This window comes from Vanellus vanellus (genome assembly GCF_965231255.1).
Source record: "Vanellus vanellus genome assembly, chromosome: 4".
Lineage (NCBI taxonomy): Eukaryota > Metazoa > Chordata > Aves > Charadriiformes > Charadriidae > Vanellus > Vanellus vanellus.
In genome coordinates this window covers 36,606,879-36,625,097 of record NC_138909.1, presented here as the reverse complement: position 1 = coordinate 36,625,097, position 18,219 = coordinate 36,606,879, and the positions used below count along the sequence as shown (strand labels likewise).

The window sequence follows — 18,219 nt, the reverse complement described above, 5'->3', positions numbered from 1 at the left end:
ATAGTATTTTAAAAGGGAAAACAGTATCCTGAGATAGTTAATACTCATTACCATTTGTTGAGCAGACTCAGTGAAGCTTGGGGATCAGGGTAGTAAGAAAGAGGCAGAAGCTGTAACGAAACTGGGAAGGACGATGGGTTTCTTAGTACAAAGTATTTTACCTAAACAGTTTGGAGGGGAAAAGAAAAAGTTAAAAACTACATACTTGACAACTGGAAGGTAAAATAATTCAGCACTGGTAATATGATCTGCATTTTCAAGGGACTTCAACCTGGCTTCTGTCTTAATGCAATATAATCATATGTGCATAAAACTGCGTGGAACAGCAGGGCACATCACCACAACGTCAACATTTGCAAAAACAGCTAAGAGTGCATGAAGAACTGCATGTGCAAAAATACAAGCCTCCCCCCACCCCTCAAGCAACTCTTTCATTTGGATTTTGATTTACGCAGGCAGACACGAACAAAGCTCTTCCACAGAAGAAGCTGAAGTTAGTGAGATGCCACCCTTTCTGACAGAAGTCTGAGTGCAAGCAGGTTACACACATTATTATGACTGACAATTAAAAAGGCACAAATGGAATATTAAGGTAATTCAGAATACGTGCATATGAAATATCTGGCATATCTGCATATGACTGATTGTGCCCCAGGCTAGGTTAGTAGTGACCTAAATCTGACACACAAGAAAAACAACTGTGACTGTGGTTGGAAGACACATTGCTCTGCTGACCTCTCAAGTGTTAGATCTCTTGCAAATGCTTTACTCACTTCGTTACGTCAGGCAATGGCACGAGGAAGGCCATCCCGTAACCACATGCATCATTAATAATAGTACATCCTACCCCTAGTCCCTTGTTCAATTATTTTACCACAAGCACGTAACTTACACAATGATGCCAGGAAAGCTTTAACGACCACGAACAACTGTCAGTTAAGACCTATGCTGCTTTACTCCTCTCCTTGTATTAAAATATTACAACTAGGTAGCTAGAGAACTTATCAAAAAGCCAAAGGGATCCAAATCTGGTCTCTTAGACCTCAAAACAATGATCTACAAGCAGTACAGAAATACTAAGCACCACCAAATATTAACCACAGACTTTGTTATTTAAACAAGTTAAACATGCATCAACTCAGAAATAGCATAACAACCACCATCCTCACCATACTGCTTTTAACTGCTGTGGCACTGAAGTTGAGCGTAAGGCCAGGCTGCGTAGTCAACCGCGGCAAGAAAAAGGCAAAGGACTCCTCTTCAGGCTTCTTCTGGTGAGCAAAGCGAGTCGATCCTAAAATACCTCTCCTGCTTCATTGGCAAAACCAGAAAGCTTTGTTAGTTTTATTTTGTTTTTCATTTCAAAAGCAGAAAAAAAAAAAGATTGTTTGCCAGGACCTGTAATTACATCAACTAATCTTTCCTTGAAAACGTTCTTCACAAAATAAAGCTGTAACCTAGTAGTAGAGAGTCAGTCTAAGTTATGCGCATCCCTGCAGCCTCCACTTTTTCACCTGCAACGTGACTGTGTTTTTCACAGCTCTACCTCCTTGTTCTGGAAAGGGGCTGATGTCACTGACGCACCATCTCTACAAGAACTGCTCAAGCACAGTGACTGCTTCCTTTCGCAACATCCCGAATATGCAGTACCCATTAGGCCGGGGACTAAAAACCTTAAAAGCTATTCAAAGACCCCGATCCTGAAAAGACTGCTATGCGACTTATTGATGCAGGACTCGCACAACTCCATAACTAATCTGGTAAAACATGCTTTGACTGCTTTCACACTGGGTAGCTGTGGTGGGGCTGTTACAGTTAGAATATTATTTACATTCTAAAGTTCAGGCATCTGAAGTGTTTACTTATGGCTGGCAGTGACTTGAAGGTGAAAGCTGGAGGTGCCTGGGGTGCTCTGAAACTCCAGGTGCTTCAAGATAACTAACATAAGTGCAGGAAGGTCAAAACTGTTCTAATTAAGAATACTTCAGAAAAGAAATATTCTTTCTTACAACACTGTACTAGCTCGAATTAAGAACGTCAACAGACTGTATACAGACCTGCAGGCTTCCCCACGTCTTATTTTTTGCCATCTTTCATAAAGTTCACTTGCGAGCTCGGAATCCACATTCCAGACAGAATGGTCCAGAGAAAGACTCTTCTGCCAAAGCAGATTTGCTAAAACGATAACAGGTTTTTCATATTTTACAGAGATAACATTTGCTCCTTCCATCAGTCTACTTCTGAACACAAGTAATCAGTATCTGCAAAGGGTCCTGACACAAAAATAAAAAAGGCAACTCACTATTTCCCTTCAAAGCAAGCATACGTGAGGGTATATATATTATTGTCCATAGCTGATTTGCTTAAAGAAATACATCTGCAAAATCACAGTAATTCTACATGCAAAGAGGAGTAAGGGTATTGCACAGCCTTTGTATGCTCTAGTAAGCCCTTTTTACTGTTGCTATTTCTAATGGATGCCATGATGCCATTGAAAAGTCATTATGTTATCAGTAGTCTTTACATACAACTCTCCACTGATGGCAAAAATACATCAAGATGATATACTATTCTCTACATAGCAGTACAAAATTATAATATCACAGCATAGCGGGGAGCAAAACAAATCCCACAGTTTGGCAGAAATGGTGTTTTCGTTTTAGCTTCTCTTTTCAAGGTGCTGGTAATTTTCTCAAATTCTTCTTGCGATAAAATTGCAAAGCTTTACATCAGTCTAAAGATTAACGCCTTTTAGAAAGTTAGACTCATACTGGTTCAAGCATTTTCACATAGTAGAAAGGAGTTCCAAAAGCAAATTTCTTTTGAAAGAAAACAAAAATGTCTTGTTTTGAAACTACATGTACTTTAATTTACAATCCGTAGTGTTTAAAGTAACCAATTGAGATTGATGATGACTGGAATTATCCAGCTACAAGTTCTTTAGGTCATCATGACCATTCGGTCTGTGCATTAGACTTTTCTATTTAACAAATACTAGTATCCTAAATTAGAAGGCAGAATACCTGTATGTAAAGGGCTGATTATGTGTATTATTACAATAGAAAGAAAGTAAGCAACAAGGACTCACTTGTATTAGCAATATTCGTTTATATAGATTAAAAAAAAAAAAAACAAACCCCAAAGAACAAACACTTGCTTCTAAGATATGCACCTAAGTGTGCATATGTATCAGTGTTTCTTCTAGCCATGTTTTTCCATGTTACCTCAATTCTCCTTTTTACATTTGACTACTATTGCCTTCTTCATATCCTGATATGAAAATAAATTTTAGGAAAGCATCATCTCGTAAACACATTCAGGAGAGCACTCACTTGAACATTTCAAGTCTATGGTACCCAGCTGCCTACTGAAATTCCTTACCGAGCAGAGATTTTAAAAAAAACACTATTCTGAATCAGCTTTCATCAGATTCAACATTCTTCAGACAGTATCGTGTTCGTGTAACACCTAAAACCATATATTTGTAAATGCCAGCTAGATACTTAAAATAGCTCCCAGCATTACAGTATCTGGAGATAGATTCCTCAGTTCGAGAAAGAATGAGACCCCTTCTTTCTGTTTCACGTCACACAGTGTTGAGGATGCTGTTTTATGCAGAAATCTATCATTGCTGTGAGAAACAGATAAAGAGAAGGCCTTCAAATTTAACTCTGGCTAAAGGCAGGATATTTGGGTTTTGTTTTTCATCAAAGACTTCACAAGATCTGGACCCAGAGTATGCACGTTTTCCAATCACTTTGAGCTAGTTGACAGCTTTATCATTCTACCTCAACATCCCTGGAGAACGTGCATATGAAGAAAGCAATGAGCCATACACCACCAATGAGAACTTATAGGAGACTCTTAAATATTAAGTCCAGAGAAATGTTTCAAGACAGAACAATAACTTCGCACGTGCTATGGAATCAGAGGTCTAAAATACTGCACGGTGTACTCAGTAGACATTACTCAAAGCCATTTATATACTCCCAGAAAAGTGGATGTTTTTAAAAAACATAAAACTAAGTACTCATATGAACAATCTCAATATTCTCATTACAAGTCCTGCCACATAAAATGAATTTTCTACAACAAAACTACCCTAAAAAAACAAACAAACAAACAAACAAGACAAGCCTACCTGAATCAGACCTTCCCAAGTAACACTGAATATCACAGTGGGCAATCGCTTCAAAATGAAGATCTCCCTGCTGGAAAAACAATACAAAAACTACAACTGACCATATGACAAAACAACAGGACAAATTCCAGTTTCTTGGTGCATCATTTGGACAAGTCAAAGAGTCAAAGAAGAGAATTACGGCTGCCTATAGAACTGCAATTCCATCGCTGTTCAAACTCTGGGGGCTTAACTTCTCAAGCTACAGAACGGTTTCACAGAGTGGTCTGGTACTGAGTTTTTCGTTCAGGACTAAGGGACAGATTTTTGGCCTAAGAAAGAGGCTGCTGCAGTTTGGTTTGCAGTGCGTAATAATCATTCAATACAACTGAATACGATACCTTGGACACGGTCGAATATATCTGCAGAGGTATTTCAAACATTACTCCCACATTTGTAGCCAAACAAATACTAGAAAGCACATTTGTTACAGTGTCTTTCACTCTGAGCTTCAAAGAAAATACATTCCAGCAGCCTGGAGGTAGAGTCAAAGGTTCAGCAAAGTTCAGAATCTAGAAAGAATCAAACGACAACTGAATTAAATAAAACCGGTACAGTATTTTTGGTGCAAGCAGTACCTTGAAGAATGTAAACTTTCTCTTCCTTCGTGTTTCTGCTGTTATTACACGCACATATGTGCTCATAACTGATCCATACAGTGCACATATGTAAATCTCCTATCTAAATATATGAAGAGCCAATTAGATGCCTACATCATGTGCTTATTCATAAACCAGATTTGTCTGGTTTGAATCAAGCAATTGTGCGAGTAAATTATTGGCTTCGCCTTCTAAACTTCAAAGCTCATCTATGTACTAAAGACTTCCATTACAGCCTATGAAGAAATGCTGAATCCTATAGAGCACAAACACACATGCAACGATTCTGAGAACAGAGCAATGATCTATAATTTGATGCATCTGTAGCTGCAACCCAAATGAAAGAACAGTTGCTAATAAAACAATACAAGAACAAGCTGGACAGTGAATAATGCCTATTGAGAGAGTAAGCTCTTCAGCACCTAACAGTTACAGGCATACATATACCTTCATTTTTATCTGATTTCAACCAGCTCTGAGAACCTCGAGTTCTTCAAAGAATCTATTTCGTATATCGAAGGACCATCTCCTTAAATCGAAGACAAAACACTGTATGAAGCAAAACTAAAGCTTACCTTTAAAATGTTCTTTGTTTCTCTGGCTATGAAGACTTCATTCAGTTCAATGCTGAAGTCAAAATTATTTGTAAACCACATGGACCAAAATCCTGAAGTATTATGATGTGGTTCTATATGAAACAATGCTGCAGAAGGATCTATGTCAAAATACCTATAAGTAAATACAGAAGAAAAATAAATACACCTGCAGCTGTCCTTGAGCACACATAAGCAGTCCACACAAGAGAAGATAACTGTAGTGTTCTCGCATAATGAGGCTCCTTTAAGGTTTTAAGGAGAAAGAACAAAATTTTCTTTGGAATACTTACATATAGTAGCAGAGCAAAAATTGACAAGAACAATGTAAAAAAGGTAGGCAGGTAATCACTCTACCCTCTTGCTATGCTATAGTACAACACTGCCTACTACTTTGTGATTGGTAGTTTGGATGAAATTGGCAAAAGGAGACCGAAGAAAGGACTTCACATTTTTCCTATAACTCTCCTGCTTCTGCATTGGATTAACAAGGATAGTGGAAATTTTATCAAGCAAAACTTATATGCTATAAGCTGCTAAGGCATATCTTTTTACTGGCTCCTGAAATTCTTCCTGGATAAAATACAGAACTATTGCTTTAAATGTCACAGGTCTGTTTTGGCAAATGACACAGCAACAATAGGAAGAAGCCTCTTCACTGTCCTCGGAATTGTTCAGTGACAAAGCAAGCTAACCTCATCTCTTAAAGTAGGGTACAATATTCTTATAGTATCAGTGAATGTTACCAAACAAACAAAAATCCATTGTCAACCTACCCTTCCATCACAGGACAGGAAAGACAGGCTTTTAGCGTTGTAGTGCCTTCCAATAGAGTCTTCTTCTTGTCAGCGTAAGGGCTTCTACTGTCACAGGATGCAGCTGGGCAAAGAACAGACATACAGGAGAATACAACATCACCCAGAACGAAAGCACACGTGCAATGATTTTCATGTGAGGATTTGGAAACACACTACAAAAGGGAACATCTGCTGGTCCAATTCTCACATGGGTGAGCAAAGCATCTAACGCTCATGTCCTAATTTTCAGAGGTTCTAAACCTTGCTTTAAAAAGAATTTATGAATGCTACACACTTTCAAAAAACAGATGTACAACAAGGCTGCAAAGAGCAACCCCACCAATTTTAACCACGTGTCACTGGCACAGCATTCTTACTTATCAGTGCACACTGCCTCCTTTTAATAAACGAAAAACTGTTCTGAAAAAAAGAATCACTTAAAACACAGTCCCTTCTTTCTTCTTATTTGCCTTTTTTGCTAGGGAAAACAAGTCCCAGTGTCATTATGAAAGCAGCTTGTTTCATAAATGTTTAAAGTCTATGCACTGCAGTCTAGTGGTCGGAATAGGAAAGAGGCTGGAGTCAGGAATGCTTCAATGTTAATCTTTGCTCTTCCACAAACACGCTTGGTCTCAGGCAAGTCTCTTCAATGATCCTGCCAAGAAATGTCATAGAAAATGACCACCCAAGCACAATAGCCCTTTAGAAAATATATTGGAAACAGAAAAATAACCACAAATTATAAAAGGATGTTGAAAAAGCATATTCAATAATTATGCTTATTGTAAAATCAGCTAACATTTTAGCAAATGTTTTCTTCCCCTTTTTGAAATATGTATAGCTTAGAGCCTTCGATCAGCATTAAGAGGAAGCATATATACACAAAACCAATGGAAACAATTAGCAGAAAGAATTCATCCTCCTCCTCAAAAAAGTTCAGAGAAGTTGATTTTGAGATCTTTCAAGGTCCCTATCTGCTGAAAAAAGCTACCCTTTTATAATCAAACCCTGTTTAATCATATCATCTGTAAGTATACATATCCTGTACCTTTACAAGAAATAGAAGCAACTTTTGTAAAGTCAGTAGATGATGAAGATAGCAGTACTGGCTCAAACTCCACAGGTGATGTGTCTTTTTGTGACAACTGCCGTATTTCCTGCATGAAGACAAGACACAATGATCCTTGTAGCAGTACTACCGTTATTACTGTAGCTCCCGTATTAGTGTATCTTCTTGTCAAATGTGCAAGTCAATATCTGCCATTTTCTTACATCTTCTACATCAACCCATGGATTTCTATTCAAGTTAACAGCTCTGATGTCTTAAAAAAAAAAAATCCATCACTGAACTACAACTTGTTTAAAAGACAATCTATTAGAATTTTGGGCACATTTTAAAAATATAGACACATGACATTTGCCACCAGCAAAATCAAGCTGCTATTAGAGACAGCCAGGGGGTTAATTAATTCCCCAATCAATTTCAGCACCCTAAAATATGACTTCCTGAAGCCCACGATTACCTGTATATGCACAAGACTGTTCCCAGAATGCATGACGTACACATCTACTGAGGAATCACCTGTCCAAAAGAATGAACACTGAGGTAAGTTCACCAAGGATGGAAGCACTCTTGCTTTGTCAGATACTCATGAGAAGCAATCCCGATTTAAATTTAAAAGTCTCTATGTGACAGCTACCCTCGTAAAAAGGAGGATCTATTCACATCTTGAGCTGGCAATCATTTCATAAAGGACTAAAAATCCACTCAACAAGAGTTTTGGCCACAAACATGAAGGCATGTATCAACAGGGAATCTTCCTTCATCATCTCCTAAATCCAAGGTGGAGCAAAACTCGCCCCTTTCCAACGGGCAGGGAGACAGGAGGCACAGCTGAAGGAAAGAAGGACATCTGACACTGCTGTAACTTTCTCAGTCTGAGGGCCAACCTATCAATAGCACGAGAGTGTCCAGTAAAAACTGTTCTGTATAGACACATAGCTATGCAAGATCCTGGCTCACAAGCAAGCATTCTCAGGAGACAATGCGAAGCTGGATTCGGTGTTTACCACCTTTTGGGCCTAAAAGAGGAATGGTCCTATCACCTGATATGGTAGTAACTTATTGACCAGAGCAACAGGAGATGGGTATAACTCAGCCTTCACTTGTCGATAAGGTGGTACAGCTATATTGGGTAACCACCCTTCATCACTTGCAAAGCTACGCCCCTGTCCACAGGACACTACCAAGACGTAGAGGACCAAAAGAAGAGCGGCATGACAGAACAAGGGATGACTATTATACCAGGGTGGCTATCACACTTCCATGAAGGAAGATGACCTGAGTTCTTGCCCTTGCTTATATTTGAATTACATCAGTAGGTGCAGGTTGATATAAAAGGTCAGTCTCCCAATTCACCAGGCACAACTTCTGAGAACAAGTGTGCTTTGCTCAGCTGCTTGAAAGCAAGACTATGAGTGCCAGCTTCTAAAACAGTGTTCAGAATGTTGATTCTGAGCGAGCAGATGCTTCACATACCCACAGCTGTTTAAAGCACATACTCCTCCTCAACCTTTCCAGCTGGCTAGTTCCCCTGCGCAGATCTTGCCTACCTCCTGGTCCCACTCCAGGTGCTAACACATGCTGTACGCTGAAACTAACCCAGCACCATATTCCCTTTTGTTAGATCTTTCCCTCCAGACCACGTCTCTCATTTAATTATGCAAATGGAAGGCAAGCAAGCCTTGTTGTTTGATATGGTAAAGCCACCACTGCTACTGATGGAGCAAGACGTAGAACTTCCCACTGACAGCAAGTCCAAAGGGCTTATACAACGAACCTCTAACCCAGTGAGGACTTATAATTGCATTATATTTAATAGAAAACAGCCTTAAAAGCAGACTTCTAGCACTTTAACCATCAAGAAGTGTTAACAGCAAGCACCCTTGCCACAACAGATGTGAACAATTCTCTACCAGCATCAGAATAAACGTACGTCCACAACTCAACATAACAAAGCACTGGCATCTCACTGGCAGGGAAACTAGGTTTACAGTGGGCATTTCAGTTTCAGCTCTGTGTAAATATCACATCACAGAACAGGCTCGGGGAAACAGCATATATTCTTTTGTGACTAGATTTTGAACGGGACTTCTTGAAAGATCATGTTCTTGTTTTACTTGAGTGTTAAAAAACATTCTTTTAATCTCGATTCTTAAGCAGTTCCTTCTTCTTCAATCAGAAAGTAAAACTGGCAGAAATGTCTAAAAAAAGCTATTCAAACAGACTGCAAAGCTCTATAAATAATTTAAAATCCCCTGGATTTAGAGGATTTGTTCACCCAATAAATGTAGCATAAAGAAACTGCAAGGAGTTGATTGTTTTGCCTGTAGAATTCTAGCTGACAAGAACAAACGATGCGTGCATCTGTATTACCTCATTACCCTACTTTCCACAACAGCCACTATCCCCAGTACTGTACAAACCATTCTGCCTTCATCGTCCTATTATGGTTAATTTAATTAATGGGAAAGCAGAAACGCAGTTGTAGAAATGGAAGGACCATGATACCGTTCCACACTATTTAAGTAGATGCGTAAGCCTGGGGGACTAAAGAATGAAACAGATGCAGTTTACAACTTTACAATCGTTACCTTTATAAAGAGGAGTGCGCTTACAGTAACTCTGCCCTAAACAAAGTGGCTGACAAGCTGTGTCTAATTAAACTGATTTGTTTTCCCTTACTTGCAAAATTTAGCTGTCACTGAATTTGATTCAATTTAGCACATCAAATTACAACTTATGTATAAACCCAAATTCTATTACAATTAACAGTCATATTTTGGACTTACCCGAGTTCTTCATTTTTTCCATTGCTACATAAGCTACAAAAAGATTCTCCAGTAAGTATTGTCTGTGCTCCACAAAATCTTGTTGGGCATTTTCCATTCTTACCGTTAAGCTCATTTCTAGCAGCATTGGGTCATCAGACATAAAACAGCAACTCTGGAGCGAGACAAGGGGATACAGTGTGTGTGTGTGATGGGGGAGGGAACAGAAAAAAATTCATTACAGTAAAGCATCCTGAGAAGTTAATCAAAGGTATTATCTAAAAGACAAGGCTTCCAGCACCAAAGTGCTGGCAAAACAGGAGTAATTAGGACCTCTGCTAAAATCTCAGTAGAAACCAAAGACACTGCAGGTACAGACAGCACAGCAAAAACAAAGACGAAAAACAACTAAAAAGGACACTGAACCTTGAAAGAATGCAAATTTATAAACTGTCTTAGTCAGTCTCACCTCAGGGACTGCAAAACAGTTTCCTTTGTTAAATCCTCTGCCTTCAATAAAATGTGCCATAAACAGACTGATGCATGTGTCTTAATGGTAGGAAGACAGTTCATGTTCACTGGTCTGTTTATAGTTAATTTTTCCAAATCCTGTGTTTTTTGTCTCCATTTCTCACTGAAGTAATTTTAAAAAAACAAACATACATGTACAATTCTTAATAGAAAACACTGTCGCCTGGCTAGAATACTTCAGATAAATACAAATAGGATCTTATATCCTTCTCTAAGTAGTGGCTGCTGTTAAAGACAGCTGAGTCTTAGCAACTACGAAGACACAGACACCATTTCGCAAAAAAAATTAAAACCGACAAAGCAAAACAAAACTAGACAATCAACAGGGAGTAACATAAATTTCTCCTGCATCACACCATGAAGGTCGCTAAACTCAGGGTCTGATGCCCTACCAAGAGGACTAATTTGCTCAGGAGGAGGAGGAGGAGGAGAAAGACTCCACCCCTGGCACATGAAGTGCTCTCATGAAGTGGCAGTGAAACACCTTCAGCTCCTCTGAAGTGCCGCAAGGAGGCACAACAGGAGCTGGGAAGCGTCTCTGGGAATGGGATATGCCAGTTCACCGCTCACACAGCATCAAAGAAACCCTCAGCGCTTGAAATGGCTGCCAGGAGCAGGGGAGGACGATGCTGTGGAGATGAGAGCACAGGGATGGTGTGCCCTTGGGAAGCTCCCGTCAAAGCGGGCAGCTGCACGACGTGCCATCTCAAATGTTCAGGTGCATCTCAAGCCTAGCCTGGTTCACCAAGGCATGAATCAAACATGGCGGTAAACCAGCACAGGACCACTGTGATGTGTAACGTACAGAAGAACAGCTGTGGAGTCTGGGCCTCGTCACACTTGATGAAAGTAAGGTGCTGCAGACCACAGCGCAGGCCTATGCATCCGATCCAACAAAAATACCCCATGGAGTACCATTGGCACTGTGAACCAACACCCATTTACTGCGTGAGGACATTTGAGGACAGAGGGGAAGAGGAGATGGGGATGGCACTGCCCAGGAGGAGGAGGTGACTTAATGTCCTCAGCTTTTGGATGGGGCTGGTCTGCTAACGAGCTCGCCCCTCCTCAGCTCTGCCCAACACCACAGCCACCTTCAGAGGTTCCTGAGCGCACAGCCCAGACAGCCCCGACTGCAGCCTCCCCGCTCCTTCGGCAGTGTGAGCCAGAAACCTGGGAAACGTTTCTGGAGAAAGCAAATTGCAGGAATATAATCACTTTTGTACTCCATCTAAATAACACAACACCTACACATTAAAACGCTTAGCCTGTTGAGTTGGTTTGGGGGTTTTTTGGGGGATTGTTGGGTGTCTTTTTCCATCTCGCCCCTCTCCTAAAAGTTATAGTGTGATGCGTATGACAACTTATATCACAGGGTACGCTTTTATAAAAGCATAGCTAAAAGCACAATTCCCCTTTAAACTGAGACACTAGAAACTGCATTGTTGCTAAAACTTCTAGAGCTCTGGGAAGTGCCCCTCTAAACTTGGATTAAAATAAGACGACTTAAATAGATATAAAATTATAATAAAACATACCTTAACTTGCTGATATGCGTCGTTAGGTAAACTGCATTCAAGACGAACACGTAAGAGGCTGGCATTCATAGTTTCTGCCTGCAAGAAAGAAAAGTGCAGAAAACTTCAAGCACATTGTTTGAAAAGATGTTATCATATAAATCTGATTCACACACCACAATTTATAAAGGTAATAGGACTGTTTCTGCATACACATGACACAGCAATGTAAGGAAATTTTTAAAAATACAATTACTCCGTATAGTAGGCCAGCAATCTATCTCCACTTCTCAGGAACTCCATCAACATCTACTTACTTATCAAACTATTATTATATACGTTTATTAAATATTTATCAACACGAGCAACCCTTATAAACTTTCATGTGTCAATAAAGTGTATTCAACAGAGCATTTTTTGTATAATGTAAAAGCTTCTTTCCTTGTTTTCTGTATATTTACTTTGCTGATTGGATACTGAGAAACAGTTGCTAGGCCAAGAATATAATGCTTCTTGGACATGGTCTGCTATGTAGGCTTCATCCCCAAATGGACAGACAGAAAATACTTCTTTCGCCTTTTTATTGATTGGAAAGGGAAAAGAAAAGATGACATTGATCGTGCCAGCTTGTAAAGCAGTCATAAATCTGAAGGCGTAACAGTGCCGACAAAGCCAAACATAGTTCACGAAAGCTATCTGGAAATTCTGACTGCCAAATTACTTGCAAAAACTGCCCAGCCAATATATCTTGATACTAAATTTAAAAAAAAAAATAAAAATTCAGAATGACAGACCTGTCACTCTATCAGTGCCTTAATTACAGCAAAATTACCTGGTGATTTTGAGACTGATGTGGAAACAACCCCCCAGTTTCTCTTGCAATACCGAACTAAATATCTGAGTGGGGTATTTGCAGGTTCAAGTTTCTGAAGGTGGCGACGCAACTGACTTTAAAGAAATTCAAAACTTTGATGCTGAAAAGCGAAACTGTGAAGAACAGTTTTTAAAGTATCCAACACTCTATTCCGCATCTCCCTGGGAGAGGCAGGAGAGGCAGAAGGGGCAGGGTGCATCTGAGCAGAGCATGGACTTACCACACGCATGGCACTTTACGGGGTCCAGTTTTATAAAAGCAAATTAAAAATGAAAGCCAACACACATTCTGCATTCCCGATTCAACCGGATTTCATACCGAAATGACTGGGGCTTCACACAAGAGGGCGATGTAACCTCTGCAAAGGTGGTTAGCAGCGACCCAAACCCTGTCCCCAGCACAGCTCTCCAGGGAGGAGAACCCCTGCCACGCCACATCCTTTCTTTTTTACAAATTATTTTGTCCTCATCAAATTTTGAGAGCAGAAAAGAAAAATTTGATTCCAAAAAATGCACCACTTACTAACCTCTCACAGCCATGACTGCTAGTGGAGCTTTAATGAGGCAGTAAGATTATATAAAGAACACCTTTGGGGGTCGCTTTTCTGGTCAGATGAACCTCCATGCGTAGACTTCCCTTCTCAGTGGTTCTTGAGAACACTACCGCTTTCATGGTCCTAAATAAGGAGCTGTTTGGCCCTATTCAATGCCATTGTAGTTGCCATTGTAGTTTAAAGTAGTTTAAGACCCCACACCCCTATTAAAAAAAAAATAAAAATCAGCTAAATCATATTTTTCCAACGTTTTAACTTCCTGACCTGGCATAGCTCTACATGGGAAACTGCTGTCACCTTAAAATTGAAGCTGCTAATGTAACACAAACAGAGGGCAAAAGCGTTACTGGGTTGTGTTTGATGTTGATCTGTTTTCTATGGGGATTCTTTATTTCTCTTTGTGAAGCTATCTTCAGAAAAGGGAAAGGGTTTTCATTTATCTAAGGCAGACAATAGATGCATAGCTGTCATGCCTACTATCTTACAACACTGGCGGGACGGCTGCGTTAACCATAAAGAGAAGATAAAGCATCTGAGAAGAAAACACTGTCAGAAGCAGAGTTTCCAAAAAGACAAACCCAGGACCACGTCCACATCTCCCAGCAGTGCAAAGCACTCGGTTTACACTGTAAATATCACTGCCTATGAATCAGAGCAGAGAGCTGAGTTATGCAGCGTATACTTGCACCAGAGGAGAACTGAAAAGGAGAAGCACGGCACAGGAGAAGCACGGCACACAGGGAAAAGTTATCAAGAGTGCTGCAGAGCAGTTGCAACCACTGCCACTTCGTTACCTGCTGCCTCGATTTTGTATTAGGCATGCATGCAGACATACCTGCACGTACACACACACTCAGCACCCACAAATCCTATATGAACTGAATAGAGAAGTGTGCTAGAAGCCACACAGATGAAATTCTTACCAGTTTTGATAAGTTCTTACATTTAAATTTTAAAGAAACGAGGCCTCTCTCAAAACAACCCTAGAAACCTGAATCATCTGACCTGCAAGGAGTCCCGCTCTCCTGAAGAAGGTCCAGGATTCTCGCTGGGGGGGACAGTACAGTTAGGTGATTATTTAGGAAACAATTCACCAAAAGAGAGACAGAGCATCAACAAGACGGCTGGCACAGGCCAGCTCAACAGCCACCAAGCAACCACAGACGCGAGGTCACATTTAGGGGGAGAATCCCTCATTCTGCCTTAAGTGCCCTGTCGATCAGACATGGCTCTATACAAGATTTTCACAGAGATATTCTGGCATCATTATCAGGACTGTAGGGTTCCAACCACTTCCTGGAGTTTGGCTGCAGTATAATTAAAAAAAAACACCTAAACACTGAACCAGCCTCCCCTTCTTCATGCAGGTTGATACTTCAAAGTTTCTGTCCTGGACAGTCCCTGGCCCTAAAAAGCTATTTCCACTCTGAATGCTGTTAATAAGGTGTCCCTGTAATAATGATTCAGCAGAGTTGTTTCATCAGTTTTTTGCAGGCAGTTATCAGGATGACACACCAAGAAAACTCTACCATCTTACTACCTTCCTTTTCCACACCCAAGCACCACACTGGCACACATTTGCTTCTCCGATCCTCTGTCCACCGGCACAAAACATAGCTTAAGGAGTCTTGGGTTCCTGCCAGTATTGCAGTATTTCCCATGTCATTGGTTCATAAACTTCAAACACCTCTGGGAAGTCAGCAAAGCAATGCCCGTGTCTCCTACAGTAAGACATTCCACCCTGCAGGTCACTCCTCCATTGACATTTCCAGTGTGTTTGTGCAGCATTTTGCACACAACGCGGCAGTGACGTAGCTGTCCTGTTAGTGCCATCCAAATATTAAACAATGCCAAAAAGAAAAGGCAACTGGAGCAAAGACTACATCCAGAAGCTGGATAAACAAAGATGACCTATATGGGCTTCACCATCTGTTACGGCTTAGTTGTAAGTAGCCACTGCTGAATGGCCACGTGGACATTACTATGAATTCACAGTGTTGGACACAGTCTCTTCTCTCCTCCCGACAAGTGAGCCAGGAGCCCAGAAATCCTGGGATCCGGGATCACAGCCAGAGCACGCCAATCTCGAGCCCTTCAAAAGCTGAAACTTTGAAAGGAGTAACAGAAAGAGGGTGAAATTCAACAGTAGAAAAGGCAACTTTGTCTTTCTTTTTCTTTTCTTATTAATCACAAGATTTTCTGCTAAAAAATCCTGGCGGAATGATGGAGAAAAAAGAAAGGCCTGCTTACCTTTGCCTATTAAAGAATAAAACCAACCCACAAAATCAATGGAAGTTCATTTTCCACAAAAAATGCAAACACAAACCTGTCGCATATTGTATTTCCAATGGAAATACTACTGTAGAGGTAAACTTTCATCTATAATCCCCAGGGATAAATCATATTTCCAACACAAATACCCCGTAGAGGCAAAATGTCATCTGTATCCCTCTGTACAATTCTGGCCATTCACCTTCAAAGAAAATTTTCACCAATTGTAGAAGCTGCAGAAAGAGGTTGTCAGTTTGGTTAAGAAATGGACAGCCCTTCACTGAAGAAGGTACTACAGAGCACGGACTGTTCAGCCTGGCAAAGCAAAAGCTGAAAGATGCGATGCCTCCTACAAACGCTTCTGGGTCTAAGCATGAGGAATGGCAGGAGTTATTTAAACTAAATGCACTATGTTAAGAAACAAATACAAACTGGCCACAAAGCAATTCAGATTGGAAGTAGTCAGGTGTAGGTTTCCAACCATCAAAGGAGTAAGAACAAGTATTCGGGGCTACGGCAACGACGCCTCCAGCAGTTCTGAGAAGCCATTTTACCAAGCACATGATGGGACTAAATCACGTTACCTTTCTAACCTTGATGATGAAGGATGTCACTACTACTGAACAGCTTAAACACAACCAACTCTGAAACAGGAGACAACAGAGGCAAAAGAGAGACACGCAGCATGCAGCACTCGGTGAGCTTCCTCACAGGTTTCCAGTCAGTAGACTTCAGAGGCAGAGATACCTTCAGCATACTGAACTAGGCTTTGTTGCCCAAGGTTATAACTCATTCATCCCAAGATGACATGGGATGTGTAAATGAGGCTTCCGTTACCCTGAACTTACACTGGTGTTTTACTTCAGTTAAAAATAAGCAGGGGAAAACAAGTATGCACCGTTAAGGGAGTATGAACTGGTTGGTTTAAATGCTTTTTCATTACAAATCTCCATTGCATGTTTAATAGTTACGTGTCCTTAAGTTTGCACATGTGTAGTCACTCACTCAAACCTCATAAACCTCACTCCCTTCCACAGCTTCTGAGCCTAAAATATAAACTGGACAAAATAGAATCACACCAATTTTTATGGGATCTAGATCGGAATATTAGTAGGGTAAATTGAAAGAGACACTTCTGGAGAGGACAGCTATCTGTAGAACAATATTTTTCTAAAAGGAACCCAAACTCGAGCCATAAAAGCCTCTTCAGTATTTAGATCTCGTCTACCACCTTCAACAGCTGAGGAGCCTGTCCCGCTGCCGCAGCATTTCTGTCCAAAACAGTGACATTCAGTGAACTGAAGAGTAATTCCTCAATTATAGCCAGGCACAGGAAAATTACATCCAAAGCTAGGAGAACTGAGTCAACACTCTCTCACAACTCCTGTCCTGCAACAAGACTGGTGCCAGGCGGTACCATGCTGCACTGCCAAATACACCCACAAGCTTGTACTCTAGAGAAATAAAGCATAGGCAAATATTCCTCACTATGCAGTAAGGAAAATGCCAAATGGTCCCCAAAACTTTTCTACTCAGGAATGGGACAGAACTGCGAAGCAGCAGTCTGCATCCAAACTTCAGATTGTACCTGACAACAACCCATTGAGCTAGATGTGAAGATGCAGAACATGTCATCAACAGCATCCAAAAAACCCGTCTCAGTTCTACCCCTAGCAGCCCAAATTACAAAACCTGAAGATTTTCAGTTCCTTCGTAAGAGTCTGTGCACGCCCAGAAGCAAGCACACCTGTGTGATTACAGGAAAGAGACTGGTATAGAGGAAAAGAAAGGAAGAGAAGGAAATCGTGCATTATCCTTGGGGAGAGGTATGCAGCAGCAGACTGAAAAATACAATCTGAGCTGAGAATTTTTCTCAGACAGATCAGAAGACGACATCATGAAGGCAATCAATGCAGCTTACATTTTGATAAAAGATTAATTCCTGTTATGTGCTAAGATACTCTAAATATGATTTTGAAAAAAACTAAATCTGTGTACGGTACAAAAGGAAATTTGAAAGATCAATAGTTATTCACTTGAAAGGTTCTGTATGGCCTGGAAGACTATGAGAATACCTGCAACTGCAACCAAATGAGAGAAATCATTAAAGCTGCTTTCAGTTGAAATAGTTATGCCTTGTAAATCCACCTTGCTGTACCCTCCACAGCTCCCTGCTTTAGTCAAACCGAGGTAAGCAAAGGTGGTGTCTTCAGCAGTGATACGGGCAGGAGGGGATACGCCAGCCAGACTCCCAGCTCTTGTTCTCATCCATACAGCACGCCATGCTTTTTAACTGTGCCAAACTGTTGGTGCAGCCCTGCTGTGAACCAGCACGTGGAACGGGTCTGAAGTATAAAAACAGAACAAACCAAAAACAGCCCCCCCGAGCTTTACAGTACAAAGTTTATTTTTTTTTAGGACAGGTCAATTCTCCAGTTTAGTTCGGAGCAGGGCCTCACACACAGTTTTGTCA

At 40.6% G+C, this 18,219-nt stretch overlaps 1 protein-coding gene across 1 annotated transcript in view; it reads right to left on the bottom strand.

Moving 5' to 3' along the window:
• Positions 1-18,219, bottom strand: part of TMEM131L (transmembrane 131 like) — a gene marked incomplete at its 5' end in the record, with an annotated part of 83,643 nt that overhangs the window by 24,823 nt on the left and 40,601 nt on the right. The window contains 11 exons of the mRNA XM_082483065.1: positions 52-161; positions 1,170-1,308; positions 2,058-2,175; positions 4,142-4,211; positions 4,522-4,692; positions 5,355-5,508; positions 6,149-6,251; positions 7,218-7,326; positions 7,693-7,751; positions 10,022-10,175; positions 12,070-12,147. Of these exons, the coding sequence (XP_082339191.1) occupies positions 52-161; positions 1,170-1,308; positions 2,058-2,175; positions 4,142-4,211; positions 4,522-4,692; positions 5,355-5,508; positions 6,149-6,251; positions 7,218-7,326; positions 7,693-7,751; positions 10,022-10,175; positions 12,070-12,147 (1,265 nt within the window). The remainder of the gene's footprint in view (positions 1-51; positions 162-1,169; positions 1,309-2,057; positions 2,176-4,141; positions 4,212-4,521; positions 4,693-5,354; positions 5,509-6,148; positions 6,252-7,217; positions 7,327-7,692; positions 7,752-10,021; positions 10,176-12,069; positions 12,148-18,219) is intronic.